Source organism: Prunus persica, chromosome G3 (assembly GCF_000346465.2).
Source record: "Prunus persica cultivar Lovell chromosome G3, Prunus_persica_NCBIv2, whole genome shotgun sequence".
Taxonomy (NCBI): Eukaryota; Viridiplantae; Streptophyta; class Magnoliopsida; order Rosales; family Rosaceae; genus Prunus; species Prunus persica.
In genome coordinates, this window is record NC_034011.1 from 25538442 (window position 1) to 25555532 (window position 17091).

The 17091-nt window shown below is 38.7% G+C and overlaps 4 protein-coding genes across 4 annotated transcripts; 3 read left to right on the plus strand and 1 right to left on the minus strand.

Moving 5' to 3' along the window:
• LOC18783723 (ferredoxin-thioredoxin reductase catalytic chain, chloroplastic) lies at positions 3968-6344 on the plus strand. The gene is made up of 6 exons (XM_007215063.2): positions 3968-4269; positions 4688-4800; positions 5194-5243; positions 5390-5461; positions 5809-5869; positions 6030-6344. The coding sequence occupies exons 1-6, from the start codon at positions 4170-4172 to the stop codon at positions 6072-6074; spliced, it is 441 nt and encodes a 146-aa protein (XP_007215125.1). The 5' UTR covers positions 3968-4169; the 3' UTR covers positions 6075-6344.
• On the plus strand, positions 6712-9739 carry LOC18781840 (ankyrin repeat and SAM domain-containing protein 6). Its single transcript, XM_007215663.2, has 7 exons — positions 6712-7005; positions 7435-7571; positions 8089-8138; positions 8226-8725; positions 8834-8911; positions 9202-9264; positions 9357-9739. The coding sequence occupies exons 1-7, from the start codon at positions 6961-6963 to the stop codon at positions 9414-9416; spliced, it is 933 nt and encodes a 310-aa protein (XP_007215725.1). The 5' UTR covers positions 6712-6960; the 3' UTR covers positions 9417-9739.
• Positions 9772-10903, minus strand: LOC18782396 (zinc finger AN1 domain-containing stress-associated protein 12). Its single transcript, XM_007217705.2, has 2 exons — positions 10540-10903; positions 9772-10449 (listed from the first exon to the last, which is right to left on the minus strand). Exons 1-2 carry the CDS (start codon positions 10642-10644, stop codon positions 9976-9978), a joined length of 579 nt encoding a protein of 192 aa, XP_007217767.1. The 5' UTR covers positions 10645-10903; the 3' UTR covers positions 9772-9975.
• Positions 13418-16000, plus strand: LOC18784394 (U-box domain-containing protein 40). The gene has a single exon (XM_020560968.1). It carries the CDS (start codon positions 13994-13996, stop codon positions 15689-15691), a length of 1698 nt encoding a protein of 565 aa, XP_020416557.1. The 5' UTR covers positions 13418-13993; the 3' UTR covers positions 15692-16000.

The following is a 17091-nucleotide window of genomic DNA, read 5'->3' on the forward strand; positions in this document are numbered from 1 at the left end:
TTTTTGTGATACCTTAGTATTGTGTGTGTGAAAAATTTTATTTTTCTTGTAATTTAAACTATAATTTGTATTTAAAAATATAAAAAATTCAGAACTCATTTACTTACCTTGTCTCACATCTTGAATTAAATCTAAGAAAGAATTAACCCAAAAAAGAATATATATATATATATATATAATTGCCTAGTCTCCATTACACATTTGCTTGGAAGGGGTAAAAACGAATTACCTGTGTAAATGTAATCGTGGGGGGTAGGCAAACACCAGTAACCAGTCAAAAGATTATTTGAATCGTTTTTAAAGCTGGATTTTTCATCTTTTGCATTTTAGCTTTTAGATTAGCCTGAATATGACATCCAGGTGGGGAAGACAATCAAATTTGGCCGAATATGCTACCTGCTGCTGCTGCTGGGATCCAGTCCATTCTGGAAACTACATATTCCATTTCCATGTTCTGTTGCTCAACTTTCTCTTTTCTAACTCTCAGGTGATAAAAGGAGTATCTATTTTTTTATACAAACAATAATCAACCTTAAACTAATTTAAATTAAAAGAAAAAAAATTCGAATTCGGATGCACAGTGAGGAGTACATCCGCTCTAGACTCTATTTTAAGTTCGATAATTCGAGCATCTCCCTCTTTCTTCAACTTCCCTTGTACAAATAAATTCTTTTTAAAAATTTTAAAAATAATTAATTTGTACACATGAAATATTGAGCTCAAAACGTTTTGATCTTCTAAATATTCTGTATATTTTTCAAATTTCATTTGGGTCTCAATCACTTTTTTTTTTTGTTGGTCGGATTGTCTCCATCACATTATTAATAAACAGATTTTTCAACATTGACCATGTGAAAATTATAATGTCAAGAACAATCTGATCACATACATTTCATGGCAGTGCGAGTAGTAGCTACTCAAACTTTGTACTTTATAATTAAATCCAAATCTCAATATTAACACATTAACCAAGCATTACCTATCATTATTTTGTGCAAAATCACCATGTTTTTTTTTTTTTCAAATTTACTTTTTGGAACTAAACACTTACACTTTTTCATTTTATTATAATAGTATTTGAGCTAGAGCTCATGAGCTTACCTAAGCAAATTATACTTCGCCAAAATCTAGTCTATTTGTTAAGATATATTTATTTTGGATAATAAAGCTGCATTATGAGTGTGGCCCCAAATTGAAGGGATAAAAATGAGAGTTTTCAGATGAGGGCTAGCCATGTCTGTCTGCCTCAAAACCCTATTTTATTGTGGAGTGTTGGGCTTCATGAATGAATGTCATCATCACTCACACCGTCACACGCACTCTCTCTCTCTCTCTCTCTCTCTCTCTCTCTTTCTAACATGTCAGAGCGAGAAAGAAAAAGAAAGAAAGAGAAAGAAAGAGAGGGGCACAAAAAACCTAGAAATTTTGGCTTTGCCTTTCTTTCAACGCCAGAACCCAACAGCAATCATCATGTCCTCCTCTTACCTTCTTTATCGCCATCATTGCTTCCACACCACCCTCTGCTGCTGCTTCATCACCTCCAAGTCCAACCACCCCACAAAACCCACACCCAAAGTGTCATTATTCTCATTAATATCACCACCAAAGAAGAAGAAGAAAAAAAAGAAGCGACCCAACGAAAAGAAAATTTTCTCATCATGATTTTCAAGCGCCCAGCAGAAAGACAACCCTAGCTTAGCTTAGCTATAGCTAATAAGCTAGCTTTCTCGCTCTCCTTGGTTGCGAGTGAAGAATCTCGATCTCTCTCCTTAATAAAGTTCAAAGAGTTATTGCAAGTCTTTGCGCTTTGGGGGAATCAAGCATCTTGGTCCGACGACGATTTGCTAGTGTTGAATCAAAGCAAATCTCAAATTTTCAACTTCTTTTGGTTTGGCAACTTGTTCCTTAGATTTATGTCACGTGCACTTTAGATCTTGTTAGCTATATAAAGGCTCTGTCTTTCCTGGTTTTGTTGTTATAGGTTATGTTAAGACTCAAGTCACTATATTTGGTAAGAAACTCTTTTGTTCTCCGAGTGTGTGTGTGTATGAATTATCTTGTTTAAATGATCAGAACTATTGTTTGTGTTGTACTTGTAACTGCTGAAGAAATCGATTCTAGATTATATATGTGAAGTACTGGTTCTACTTGATTTTCCTTTTCCAGTTCAGATCTACAGGATCCGTGTTAGGGTTTCTACAAAGGGATTTTCATATATGTGAATTAACAAAGATCAATCCATTACCCTTTCACCATATATACATGTAACTTTGTAATTTGAGGTCTATATATATATATATATATATATTTGGACCGTATTTTTAATTGGTTAATTAGCATTCAGCTAGCTCAAAGTATTTTCAAAATGGAAGTGTGTATATATATATATATATATATATATTTGCTCTTAATTTGTAGCAAAAAGAAACTAATTTAATTTAATATACGTGTTCAGCTTAGCAAAGCTATGTCATAATTGTTCATTTTGTCAGTGAGATCTTTTTCCAGTGGGATTCTGTGCAAAGTATATGTATTGAGATTGGGAAAATAGATAATAATTACTTGTGTTCTTCAGTCCACCTTTTGCAGCTGAGAGTTTTGCCAAATTATATGTATGATGTTGGGTACATTTTGTCTGTATGATGTTGGCTTCACCATATACGGATGATGGAGATTGGAGTACATTATTCCCATGACCCATTGTGGGAGCTGATTCGCTAGTTTGAGTGTTCTTGCTGTGAAAACTGAAAAGTTTGAGTTGATGACCTTCTGTCCACCTTTTTTTGACAGTACAGATAAGTAATTAAGCTGCATATTTACACAACCACACACACACATGAAATTAGGCCTTTGCCCTAGCTAATGCTTGTGGTGGAGCCAATTTTTTATATTCTTCTTCTCGATCAACGGCTTTGCCCTAGTTAAGTACTTTCTGGCTATAGCTACTAGTCTACCTACTCGATGCTGATTAATGCAAGACATTTTTTATTAGGCTGTCAATCTCGCGATAAGATAGTGCAGAATCTTAATAATTAAAGGCGGCATGCATGATTCAGAGTTCATTTCAGACATTGCAGTGCAGATGATATTGATATGAAAAATGCCATCAACATTCTCTCTAATCTTCTCTAGATATATATATCTCTAGATTTCTCATGAATTCATAAACTAATCTAATATGTGTTCACAAACTAATCCGTCACACATCATGCTAGGCTCATAGGTTGTCATTTATTAATCTTTGGCTTGGCCCAGAATCATTACCATTCCTATTTTTGAACTAAGACGATATCCTCCACCACCATCTATAAATATGCATAGAGCCTACATTATATTTAACTTTTTCTATAAGACTAGAGTCTAAATTACTCTAACTTACACATGGGGTGGCATCACAGTGGAAAAATAAGTTAAATTCTCTCTCTCCCCTTCAAGTGTATTCGGGTTCGATTCACGTAGAAGACACTCTTGAGGTACCTCAATATAATACTTCTCTCTCTGTCAAATGACAACAACAAAATTTACTTTAACCTAAAGGAATGGGGATTCAAATTCAAATATAAAAGGGGAGATCCACATAACCCACATATGCAATTCAACACACTTAACTCGTATGCTAAATTTGAGTTCAATCCGATCAAATTCTAATGAACTAACTAGGTTTGAGGACTACAATCAAAACCTACACTAGTTGAACCTGAAATTTAAAGCAAACCAAATGGGGGTCAATTATATAGGACTCATCATAATCAAGCAACCTGGAAATCAAGCTTAGATAAAGATTGTATTCAATTATTTGGGTGAATTTGAAAAGAAAAGAAAAATCATATGGGTCAAAATTTGGTCTATACGTGGATGGGTTGGGGTGATTAGACAAAAACAGGCCCAAGGCCTTTTAATAAGTAAGGAAGAAGGGAGAGATGGATTCATTGGTAGCGGACCGAGTGGTTGGTGTGTTTCCTTAACCGATATTCACAACGAACGAGTGGCGGGCACAGCTTTGCTTCAACTTCATTCAATTCAATGCCAATTCCCAAACCCATCTCATAAAATTCCAAATTATCCAAATTAAATCCCCCAAAATTATATAAACAAACGGATTATTACGCCCAATAATTATTAATTTCCCACACCAGTTCTCTTCTCTCTTCCGCACTCGCTCTCAGGCCATGACTCTGCAACTCCAAGCTCCGTCCTTCCGCGTCAGCATTTCCTCCTTCGTTTCTCCTCTCAGACGCTCCACCCACCGCCATGTAATCCGAGCTCAAGGTTCGCAATTCTGAAACATCTTTTTTTTCCCCTTCTTTTTTTTCTTTCATATTTTCGTTGTATTATCATTTATAATTAGTGGGTTTTCAGATTATTGTTGCCCCAATTTGACGTTCTTGCCTGGTATTTATGTAAATCATACGTATATTCGAGCTTCTGAAGAGCTTGCGTTGCTCTAAGTGATTCTGTACAAGTGTTTTAAACCTTTAAAGTGTGATATATGCAATGCCAAATTAAAAACCTTGCTTGATTAGTAGACTTGAGCTTTTGGGGCCGGAAATTTTGAACATTTTCAGCTTAAATTAGGATGTCATGTGTCATTTCGTTTCAAAGCATCCTCATCCCCCTTTTGATAGTGTTTCGTTTTTAAAATTTGAACTTTGGATCAATGTATGCTATGAATTTTATGTTCTGGCAGCGGAACCATCAGAGAAATCTGTTGAAATTATGAGGAAGTTCTCTGAGCAGTATGCTCGCAAGTCTGGAACATACTTTTGCGTGGATAAGGGAGTGACTTCTGTTGTTATCAAGGTATGTATTTATTTACTCTTTGGACCTTACTTGTGTACCATTGTATACTTCAAATTTACTTCAAAACCGATAACTTTATAAGCTTCCACCATGGATTAGAACCGTAAAGAACATATTACCCCCGAGCCCTTTGATCCTATAGATTATGAAACATCTTTAAACTATTCCCTCAAAATGATCCCCATAGGCATAGTTCTTCAGTTCAATATCTTTCTGTTGTAGTTCATGTTTTTTTTATGTCCCAAGAGAAGTTTGATTTGGGACAAAAAGATCCCTTACAGATTTGGAATCCTGATATTATATATATATATATATATATATTCATTTTAATCTCTGCATTTGATTGAAGTGTATTTATCCAAGTAAATTACTCTGATCTTTCAATTTCAACAGGGATTGGCAGACCATAAAGATTCATTGGGAGCGCCACTCTGCCCTTGTCGGTAAACATCCGTTCTTTGATATTGTTCTTCACGAGGATGTTCCTACTCTGCCCTATGCCTCAAACTCCTTACCAGTTCTTAGTGTCAAAATCGCTTCGTGTTCATATCATGTCATGCTTTCCAAGTCTGAACTCGTTTTGTTGCAGGCATTATGATGACAAACCTGCCGAGGCTGGCCAAGGCTTTTGGAACTGCCCATGTGTTCCTATGAGAGAGAGGTAAATATCATTTCATTATTTTGTGAAAGTAGTATACCAATCAGGTTATTTTATTAAAGTTTCCATTTCATTATTTTGGTACTCAGACATTGAAATCAAAGATAAATGGGCTATAGAGTTCATGTTAGATTTGCTTACTGGATAAAAATATAGTAAGGAACAAATGGGCTATAGAGTTCGTGTTAGATTTACTTAATCCGAATATTCTGCTCAAATCCAGCTAAAGAATGTCAAGCTTATTTCATTTTAACTTTGACATCTAAACTATTGCAAACCAGCATTATATGCAAATAGTTCAAGTATGTGTAAACCCGGATCATTTTAAAACTGCAAGATTGTGTTGGCAGGAAGGAGTGCCACTGCATGCTCTTTCTCACTTCTGACAATGATTTTGCTGGACCGGAACAGGTAACTTATGCACCCTTCTTTTAGCTCATCAATTGTAGTTTGTTGGGATAATCTAAACAATAGGTTTTACATAATGCGGTTTGAGAAATCTCGCACTCCTGTTCTTGCATGTAATTTTTTTCGTCTAATTTGTTTTCCCTACAACTCTTGTGCAATGCAGACCATCTCCTTGGAAGAGATCAGAGAATCAACAGCAAACATGTAATAAGCTTTAGTGTGTATTGAAAAGTATGTGTAAACAGCCCACTTCTGTATTTGTGAAAGGAAAAAAAATTGAAGAAAAGCTCCTCTTTTGAATGTCTGATCTTTGTTCTAGTCTGAAAATATCCCGTGGACTTGTCAGATTCTCATAGCTCCAACATTGATGTAATTTTAATCGATCACCAATTTTTGTGTCGACCGACATTTCAATTGTATATTTTGGATAAGTTCCTGAGACACCTGGACAAAACCCATTGGTCATCGATTCAGGGAATGTGAGGTTGCTTTCAATATCATCTTCTGTACCAATGAAAAAGGGAGAAAAAGAAAAGGCTATGCGAAGCTTGAAAGAAACCTTATAAAAAAAAAGATACTTTTATAAATTGTAAATAGCAAATCTGTCTCTAAATTTTTTGTAATTGGTTAGAGACACATTTGCTTTCATCGATATGAAACTTTTTTTATAAAAAAAATTGCATGCGGCGTAGGAAATGGAGTTTTTTCACGCACATTTTCAACGCGCCGTGGGATTTATACCTGAATTTTTTCACACACTGCCAACGTGCTATGTGCGTCATGGAGTTTGAACTTGAGATTATTTGGCCATCGACTTGGCCATTGACCTGAACCTGAAGTTCGATTCTCTAATTTCTAAAAGAAATGGGCTTGAAAGGTGGGAGATTGTTGGCCCAGCCCAGGTAGATTGACTTGACCAGGCGACATCCTCACAAGGACAGACCTGTAAGATGGCAATGCCACGCATGGATGCCTTTCTGCAAATCGAAACATAGAGATGGATAGATAGGGTTTTACTTTGTCTTTTCTTCATCATCATCTTCTTCTTAGATCTCTGAAATCAATTTCCTCAATTACACATTTGGCTCTCGGACATGTCGCAGCCCAGGGTCACCATCACCCTTGGTCGCTCTGGTCAGGTACTTTGCTTCCTGCTTTTCATACTTTTTCTGTGTTCTTTGCCCCAATTACCGGTTGTTTGCTTGCGCTGAATCTGTGACAAACGGGAAAAAGGGTTTCTTCTTCTTTTTTCTTATTGGCTTCAATTTTATATAATTTTCCACATTATTCAGCTGCGAAAGGGAGCTAAGTTTATTTTGTTAGTTTCAATTTTATTTTTTCTTGTTCTGTTTCCGAAAAGACATGAGCTCGAATTTCCTCGTATTATTTAGCTATTTTTTGTGCATTGGAATGCTCCAATTGTCTTTATGGTTGCTTTGATAATTTGATGAATTTTTTGGGTTGTGGGTCTTCTCTGAATGGATATATCTTGGGCTGAACCGATTTAAAGGCGAATTTGGGTCGATTTGTGTGTTTTTATTTACTTACTAGTGGAAATGTTTTTGTAGGTTGTGGAGAGGGGAGGATCGGCATCAGACTCTGTGAGAGTGCATGGCTATAGTGGGCTAGTTTCTGGAAGTAAGCGATCAATGGGAGACAGACTTGGGAGTAATGCTCATGGTCTTTCATTTTCCGCTGGCAAGCGGTACATTGCTCTGTCTCTTTAATCTCTGTAACTTTGGCTTATCAGCTTACCACTTGTTTGGGAAGTTCTTTAGATACTTTATATTGAGAATGTGATTCTCCAATGGTTTGGTTCCTTCATTTTGGTACTATGAACTCATCTTATCCATGCCCAAAATCTTTTTTATGTCTCCTACCGTGCAAACTACCACCACTGCCAAAACTAGCTCTTGAAGCATTTTCATTTTGAGAATGGTCAAATCGCAACCTTACCACAAAGGATTGGAATATAGAAGTAGGCTGGTGTCTTTTGTCCCTTAAGTGGGTGCATAATATGAAAAGCATAAAAATAATCATTTTCACCTTTCTTTTTTAATTTGTTTAGCAACCAACCGGAGAACTGCGCATCTAAAATTGGCAGAAAACATCATTTGTTTATTATAGCAGTAATGTGTTTATGCTATTTTGAGAATTGGTTTTTGAGGCAGTAGCATGTGTGTCTTTAGTTCTATCATGATGTGTTCAATATCAATTTTCAGGCAACGAGGAGATGGTAGAAAATGGGGTGGGGTTGACAAACAACTGCATGGTAAATTATCTAATGTGATATTACCAACTCTTTTTGTTCTTTATATGGTTTCTTTGTATTGACTCTGGTCTATTAAAACAAGTGAAGATTCACGAATCAGTCGAAATGACCTCAGATTGAAGTTGTTGCGTAAAAGATTATTTAAGCAAACTGGTGGAGCTGTTGAAGAGCGCAAGCGGATGGACCCTCGTGTAAAGCTGTCAAAACCTGTTCATCCATCGATGAGATATCAGATGCTGCAGCACGAATCAGAAACAAATGGAAGTAGCGTGATGATGAAAATTCCTCCCAGTGAAAATGCAGCTGATTTATACCAGGTAAATTCACGAAGGAACTTCTACTCTTCTCAACCTACGGATGGATTCAGAGCTAGATCCCCACCAAGAAATTTTGATGAGCTGCGCCCAGCATCATCATTTAGGGCAGTTGATGCCTCTAGATCTGGCCAGTTCCTGAGAAATGGTATGGTTGGTGGTTCTCAGCCAACAGACTCCTTACTTTTCCCAATGAAAGCTACCCCTCAAGCTGCCAGGCCAGTTGCACAATTTGCTCCAGCAAGTGGCAGCATGCAGAAAAGTTCACTTATGGTACTCCTTTATGGCTATTCAACACTTTAGCTTCCTTTTGGGAAATCTGATTTAGTATTGCCAGATGACTTTAATGAGTTTGTCTCTCTCTGTCTTGCATTTGTACAGGGGGATGAACCTACTGTTCCTGGATTGTTGCATAGACTTGGTTTGGGAAAATATGTCATTATTTTCCAGGCTGAAGAAGTAAGTTACCTACTCTTGATTCTTATAAAAACATTGCAAATGTGATTTTTGATGTAGGTGTGCTTTCCTTCATTTGATTGTAATCTGATGTCTGAGATAGCGCCAGAAAAAAACCAAAACAAAACAAAACAAAAAGGAATGTCACAACTGACTATCTGTATTTTAAATGTGGAAATCTGATTAATCCAATGAGGAATACTAATATAAATGAATAAGTGACTTTCGGTTCTCTTTTTTCTTTTGGTTCTCTCAACTTCATGTTTTTTCATGCTTAATTATCTGATTTACAGGTTGACATGACTGCTTTGAAGCAGATGGGGGATAAGGACCTCAAAGAGCTGGGTATACCGATGGTATATGTCCATTCCCTCTAGCATCCATTGTTTCTACTTGCTCATTGGAAATGAAATTGAACTTTTCTCACAAAGGCTTGCTTGATTTGCAGGGACCAAGAAAAAAGATTCTTCTAGCTCTCTTGCCCCGTACGAAACGGCAGCCACCATAATCTCTACTTCTAATGATGCAATGTAAAATACCATTGGAAAAAAGAAAAGAAAATTGTTGCTATCTAAAGAGCCATTTCTTTTATTTGTATTTTCACCTGTTGTGTCAGAAAATGTAGTGGAAGAAATTGAGTGAAATCCTGTGTTGAAGTTGAGGTTTGAGAGGGGGTTGATCAGTTTGAATAATTTATCCTCCATAGGTGTTTGTTGATTTGAAAAATAGGTGTTTACTGTTGTATTTTATAGATAGAAACAGAGGACATGAGCAAATGAATGTATGAATTGTACACATTAATCTTCAGTTATATTGGACATTGCACGTGAATGTCTGGTTTTTGTACGAGTATATATTCTCAATAGGATCAAACTATGAATTGTAATTAGTAAAATTTATGATGATTACTGGATCGTAAAATCTCTTAGTTCGAATCCCCTCTCCCTCCAATTGAGTTTAATAAAAACTCAAGTTGGAATTTTTCAAATCCAAGTTCGAATCCCCTCCCTCCTCCCAGTGATTTTACATAAAAAGAAAAGGTAACAGACGACCCATGACGCTATCTCTTAATATGCTCTAACAGAAGGCGTAGTCGATGAAGACTTGGAATCGCGCTCGCTCTTCCCGCATTCTTTTCCTTTCCTTGAAGCAAAAGCAGCCATGAACTTTTCGTTCCAGTGCACGCCATTACCCACCAACAACGATGAGGAAGGCGTCGTTTGCTTCCGGCAAACATGGTCGGCGGGGAACCGGTGCTTGAGGCACACCTTAACCTGGCAAGTTTTGCACGTGCTGGTATTGGAAAACGTGAGGATCTCCTTGCACCGCCTAACCGGGCACGTGGGTTTCTTCTTCATTCTTGGGTCGCAATTTCCAGACTTGTGGTGTTTCTCTAACAAGAGCATCTGGTCTTTTTCTCCGTCGCGGCCGGTGGTTTCTATGGAGGTGGAGCAGATTTCGCAGACCAACACCTTTCTGCTGTTGTGATCAGATTTGGGGCACTCGTGGGACTTGAAAGACCGATGCTCAACACAAAACACCTACAGATATAAATAAATGCCAAAATTTTCAGAAATTACATAAACTAACACATAAGATTTATGATGTGAATTGTTGTTGGGTAAGGTTACCTTATGGCAACCGTCGCATTGAAAAGGGAGGAAATCGAGCTGGTGGCAATCGGAGTGCTGGCAGTGCCTTCCCAAATCCGGAAAAGCTTCGGTTCCTCCTGTCATGTCTTAATTTGATTGATGTCTTTGAATTATCTTTGATCTTCAGTTGTTCGAATATTTGTGGCGAAACAAACACATAAACAAAGGTGGCTTGGCCTCTGTTCTGTGTTTGATTTATAGGGGAGGGGAGCGAGGGTGGTCGGTCTGGGTTGGCTTGGCTTGGGGCATAAGCCAAACCCAGATAGGATATTAATTTACTACGCGGATGTTTCCTACCTTCCACGATATGTTTCTTCTTCCTCCTTATAAACGGACGAGTTTATTGCACGCGTCATCACAGACGCTAAGCTCCACCTATGAGACCATTTTCCTACGAAATCCTACCAAATATAGGAGGCAGGCCCCACTGACTATCCAATTCAGCCTAATTGGGCCCAATTCAGTCCGGTTCATCGGCTCTGATACCCACACCTACTGCCCACCTGCAAAACTTGGCCACCCAAACTTACCGAGGCCCGTCCACAAGATTCTTTTGGTTTTGATGACGAAAGCAAAGCGTCCAACCATGATCTCCCTTTAACCCAGCCCATGCAATGTTTTTAAAATAGATTTGGTCTGGTACCACAAACAAATGGCATATCTATGTATTCATAAGTATGAGTTTTAGACAATTATTTATTATATATATATAGTTTAAAGCATAATGCAAAGTCCTGGCATTTGTCAAAGGGAGATTGGTGGAGAAAACTGCTCCCTTTTTCTCCTTTTTTTTTTTTTCAAATTCCAGCTGAGAAATGAGAATCCAATTCCCTGCTCCACAAACTTGCCAAGAGCAAGACCCCACAAAAATTCCCTTGCTTTCTCTCAACTAAATTATATTCGTATCATATGTCTATGTTTTCTAAAGTCCAGAATCAATGCAATCTCTACCCAATTTCCCACAAACAAACAACACAAATAACTTGTAGCTTATGGCAAAATAAAAGACCACACATAGACATGGAGGATGGATGCCATGCACTATTATAATTAAACAAAAAGGCTCATGCCACTTTGTAAAGGTCTTTCTTTCACAAAGCATAAATCATCATTATATGCATATGCATGCAGGATGCAGCATGATATCAAAAAAGAGGACGACAGAATCAAAATTCTGCATGTCCAATATTGTACATACAAAGTAGACTGCCTGCCACCAACACCGAGATCCCTCTCCGGATGCTGTAATTCAATGTTAATGAAAGATTAGAGCACGGTTAGAATTTGCTGTGTGGAAAAGGCGGGTCCTACTTAAAGCAGGCAATCATGCATGCTTAAGTTATTGGGTGCCCGCCAGTTACAAACAACCACAGCTCAAAGTGCCCATTTTATTCAGCCTTTTTCAGGTGATATTATTCTACCAACCTAAAAAAATCAAAGTAAAGCTCTTTGACCTTGGGCCCTCTCGTGAAAAGTGCAAGTGATTTATGAATTCAACCCAAGCTGAATTCAGCGTTTTCTGTGAAGAAGGAAAACCAACAAACTTAGATGCCATATAAGAAAACAATCAGTTTTTCTTGTGTGTTTCAAAAGAAAACCAGTTTGGAAGCAAAACATTGAGAAAAATATGCATTAATATCGACAACAACCAAATCACGGCTCTGATCTCCTCATGCAAACAAAGATGAAAGATGTGTTCAACCATTGAAAATGGAAAGACTACCACTTTCAAACTAAGCATTTCTGCATTTGGTTTATAAAAATGTTCAGATTTAGCATTTCTGAAATTGTTTTAGATCTGTCAAAAGGAAAGGGACGAAAAAAAGGGCAGCTAGTTTATGTCAATGGTGGGCCATACGTTGAGTAGAAAAAAGGGAATCAATCACTTTGGTAAAGAAAGGGAGATAAGATATGATCCAGCCTAGGACACTGATATAAGTTCGTATTTCAATTGCTACAGAAACTTAACACTTAAGTATATGCACTAACGATGAGAGTGGTGACTTAATTGGACATCTCCATGCAAACAAAGTAGGTCAAGACACATATGCCCTCTAAAATAACATTTTTCAAAGATAAAGTGGGGAGGTGTCAGGTGAGTGAGTACCTTTTTCTTTAAACTTTCAGTGGTGGGATCAAGCTGCTGTAGCAGCAGGTATTTTGTCTGCAAAAGTGCCCAGTGAGAAGGTTAATCTATGAGATTGATGGTCCAGAAAATGCCACATCATCATCTCTTCTCAAAGCTTCTGTTGAATCACGGATTTTTACATCTGTTTAATCCTCCAAAATTCAACAACATATTATTCATAGCAAATTGTCATATTATCATCTAAGTCCGAGCAGCATCCATTGTTTTACCTCGTCCTCTGTTTTCTAATAGAAATCAGAGAACAGGAGAGCAAAAAAGCGCCCATCGATTCAGCCTAAAAAAGGAGAAGTGTTTTAGTTTTTGGGCTTTTCCATGTAATGAAATTGATGGGTGGGCAATTGGATTGGCTTGTGACTGGCTAGGCTTGGTACTAAATTAAAGAATAAACTTCATGGATACTCTTCTCCATGCTTTATTTTTTATTATGAAGTGCAAGAAATTAGTCAATTGTTTTGACTGCTAAATAATGCTTTCATTCCAGAGTTTACTATTTGGTCACTGGACATACATACTATTAAAGGCATGTCTAGAGACATTCTCTAATAAGAATTTAAGTTAAGAATTAATTATATAATTTTAATCTTAATTATTGAATTTTATTTAAAAGATTATCAACATATTTAATAAATACAATTTAACTATCAAAATTAAAAGTATACAACCAATTCTTAACTTATCGGAGAATTTCCGGCATGATTATTATAGTGCATGCAATAGTCTCCAGTTATTGTAGTCGGACAATGATTAGAAAATGACTTTGGGTAAAAATACCTGAAAGTTGAAACGCAACCCAACTCAAGAGAAGCTGGAGAAAAACAAGGTGTTGAGTTATTATAGGTCGAGTATTTGTTTTCTGATTGGGGTAATTTTCCGAAAGCAGAGGAATCAGAATCCCATTCGCAGGCTCCATCAGACACCACCACAACAACAATTGTATTTTGTTTCCCTCATTCACACCCGCTTGTATCCCAAACAAACTGTGTCTCTAAAATCTAAAGAATCTCCATTTCTTTTCTCTTCTTTTCTTTTCTTCTCTTCTCCTCAGGCCTCCTTTCTCTCCCAATTCTCCACAATTTTAGTAACCTCCATATTTCTGCTTATCGAAAATATTATCTCTTCGTCTTTAGCGTCTTAAAATCCGCTTCTTTTATCAAAAACAATTCAGGATCATGGGGTTCAAGCATCCTTACATGCGCTTAAAGCTCATGTCTTTCGTTCATATGCAAAGCTGAAGAAGAAGGGCTTCACTTACTTGTTTCAGAGATTCAAACAAACAATTCGCGCATGGAGTTTCAGGAGGCTGTCATGAAGTTGATGATCCACAAAGCCAAAGAAAACGAATGGGCTTTCCAAACCCCTGACAGAGTGACAGAGATAAGCAGTCCCAGCCCCAGGCGCAAATGGAAGCTTTTCAACAGGTCCTCATCGGCCATCCCATCAAAAACTGCAAAGGCCCAAGCTCCAAAAGAGTTCATTTGCCCCATCTCTGGTTCTCTAATGGCTGACCCAGTCATCGTCTCCTCAGGCCACACCTTCGAGCGTGCCTGCGTCCAAGTCTGCAAATCCCTCAACTTCACACCCACTCTCGTGGACTCTCCCCCACCCGATTTCTCCTCTGTAATCTCCAACCTCGCTCTCAAATCCGCCATTCTCAACTGGTGCCGCAAGTCCTCCATAGACCCTCCCAAGCCCCTCGATTTCAGTTCCGCCGATCAGCTCGTCCGTGCGTTCGTGGCGTCCCAGAACCAAACCCTACCCCAGAAGCTCGTAATTTCGGAGAACGAGTTGTTGATCCAAGGCGTCAACGAAACCCCTAAAGTGAATTTCAATCACGCGGCCACCGAGGTGACTCGGCGTCCGACTCACTTCCACTCGAGCTCCGACGAATCGGTCACTGCGCTCGTGTCGACTCCGCCTCTGCCCTTCTCGACGCAGCCGAGTTGCTACTCTTCCTGTTCGTCTTCCTCCTCCGAAATTGAAACCCTAAACCCGGGCAACAGCAATTCATCCTCCCGCTCCGTAGAAGACGACGAAATCTTGATCAAGCTCAGAAGCCAACACGTGTTCGAAATCGAGGACGCTCTGGCCTCGCTGAGGAAGATCACGCGAACCAGAGAGGACACTCGGGCCAGCCTCTGCACCCCTCGGATGCTCTCCGCCCTGCGACCTCTGATCGTGTCCAGGTACACCGGCGTTCAGGTGAACTCGGTCGCAGCGTTGGTCAATTTGTCGTTGGAAAAGTCAAACAAGATTAAGATCGTACGGTCAGGAGTTCTCCCTCCATTGATTGATGTGCTTAAGGCAGGATCCCCTGAGGCGCAGGAACACGCTTCCGGTGCACTCTTTAGCTTGGCGCTTGATGACGATTGTAAGACCGCCATTGGCGTTTTGGGTGCCTTGCCACCTTTGCTTCACTTACTCCGATCCGAGAGCGAGCGGACTCGGCATGACTCGGCACTCGCTTTGTATCACCTCACACTCGTTCAGAGTAACCGCTCCAAATTGGTTAAACTCGGGTCGGTTCCGATTCTTTTGAGAATGGTGAAGTCAGGTCATATGACGGGTCGGGTACTACTCACATTGTGCAACTTGAGTTCTTGCGCGGACGGGCGGGCATCGATGTTGGATGCGGGTGGGGTGGAATGTTTGTTGGGTGTCTTGAGAGGAAATGAGTTTGACTCGAAGGCAACTCAGGAGAGTTGTGTGGCCACATTGTGTGGGCTGAGTTATGGTGGTTTGAGGTTTAAGGGGTTGGCCAAGGTGGCCGGGGCGATTGAGGTGTTAAGAGAGGTGGAGAAAAAGGGAAGCGACCGGGCGAGGGAGAAAGCAAGGAGGATGTTGGAGATGATGAGAGGGAAAGAGGAGGAGGAAGAAGATGAAGTGGATTGGGAGGAGTTGCTCAACTCGGGGCTCGGAAGTCGAAATCGGAGTCAACTCAGTGGTGGATTAGGCGGGTCAAGTGTCAACTCGTCCGAATTTTGAGTACATAATTTGAGGAGTTTTTTTAAGTACAGTTTTTTGAGTGTTTTAATTTACTCCATGAGTTTTAAATTTGAACAATCTCAATCCTGTAATTTAAACAATATACCTTGAATATTATGAGGTCACATTATCTTGTTTAAAGAGAATTACATAATTAACATTGTTCAGTTGTAAATATGGGACTAGATTAAACCATTTAGCAAATTGGTGGATTTTTTTTTTCTGGCTTTTGTTTGTCGCGTTGTTGTGAACTTGTAATTGTTGAATGAGTGTAGATAAAAGAGTGAATTATAATCAATTAGCTCTTAATCTCGCAATGTTTTGAATATTCAATCTTTAATCTTTCTACAAGTAAAGTTAACATAAAACCTTAAGAGGTGCCGCACCCTCTCTCTCAAACCCTCATAGCCTTTCAACGCACCTCCCCCTGATACTCCTTTCAATTTCCAATTCCATCTTCCATCTTCCTCTTCATTTCATCTCTTTTATCATCCTTTCTTTTTATTTTTAATTTCCCATATCCCTTTAAATTCCTCCCTCCATATATGGCTTCTTCAAGGACTCTATCTCCCCCTTGGATTTATCGACCCCCATTGGCTGTAGCGACTAATCACAAACATGATTTTTCGTGTCCCCTTTGAAAAATGTGTAGAGCTCTTGTTCGGGTGCTTACACCACATCCTTCCATTCTTGGGTTGTTACCACCTCCTTCCTTGCTTAGGATGTTGGTTTTTTTTTTTTTTTTTTTTTTTTTTTTTTGGCTTTGGGAGGTGTTTTATCGGGTTTGTTCTTGGATTGGTTGTTGTTTCCTTCTTGGTGTTTTGGTGGTTTCGTTTTTTAAGAAGTTAATGAGTCTTTGATAGTCAATTTATGTATTGTGATGGATTTTCAAATTTGTAGTTTTTGTATGTGTTTTGTGTGTTTTAGTGTGTTTGCAGTTCTTTCCCTCATCATTAGTCCTGGTGGCAATGTCGCGGTCTTCATGGAGGTAGCAACAACGGTACTTTGGCATTTGGTGGTGTTTCTGCTTATGGTTGGCTCTGGCTTTATGTTAGTTTTGGTCTCTAGCTTTATGTCAATTGTAGACTTTATGCCTATTTGAGTTTTATTTCTAGTGGGCTTTTACTATTGCATTTGTTTGGACTCATTTTTATGAGTTTCATTATCATGTAATTGGCATTGCCTTTCTATTAATGAAATTTGATTCCGACCAAAAAAATAAAAAATCTTTCTGCTACATGGAATTTCAACGGCTAATCAATTTGATCCAACGATTAAGAGATAGGGCCTCACCCAAGAGCCATATTTAGGGCCCTTACTATAGAATTCTAGAATAGTTGTTGATATTGCGGGGCTAGAGCTCTAGGCTAATAAGCCCAAGAGACAAAACCCACCCACCA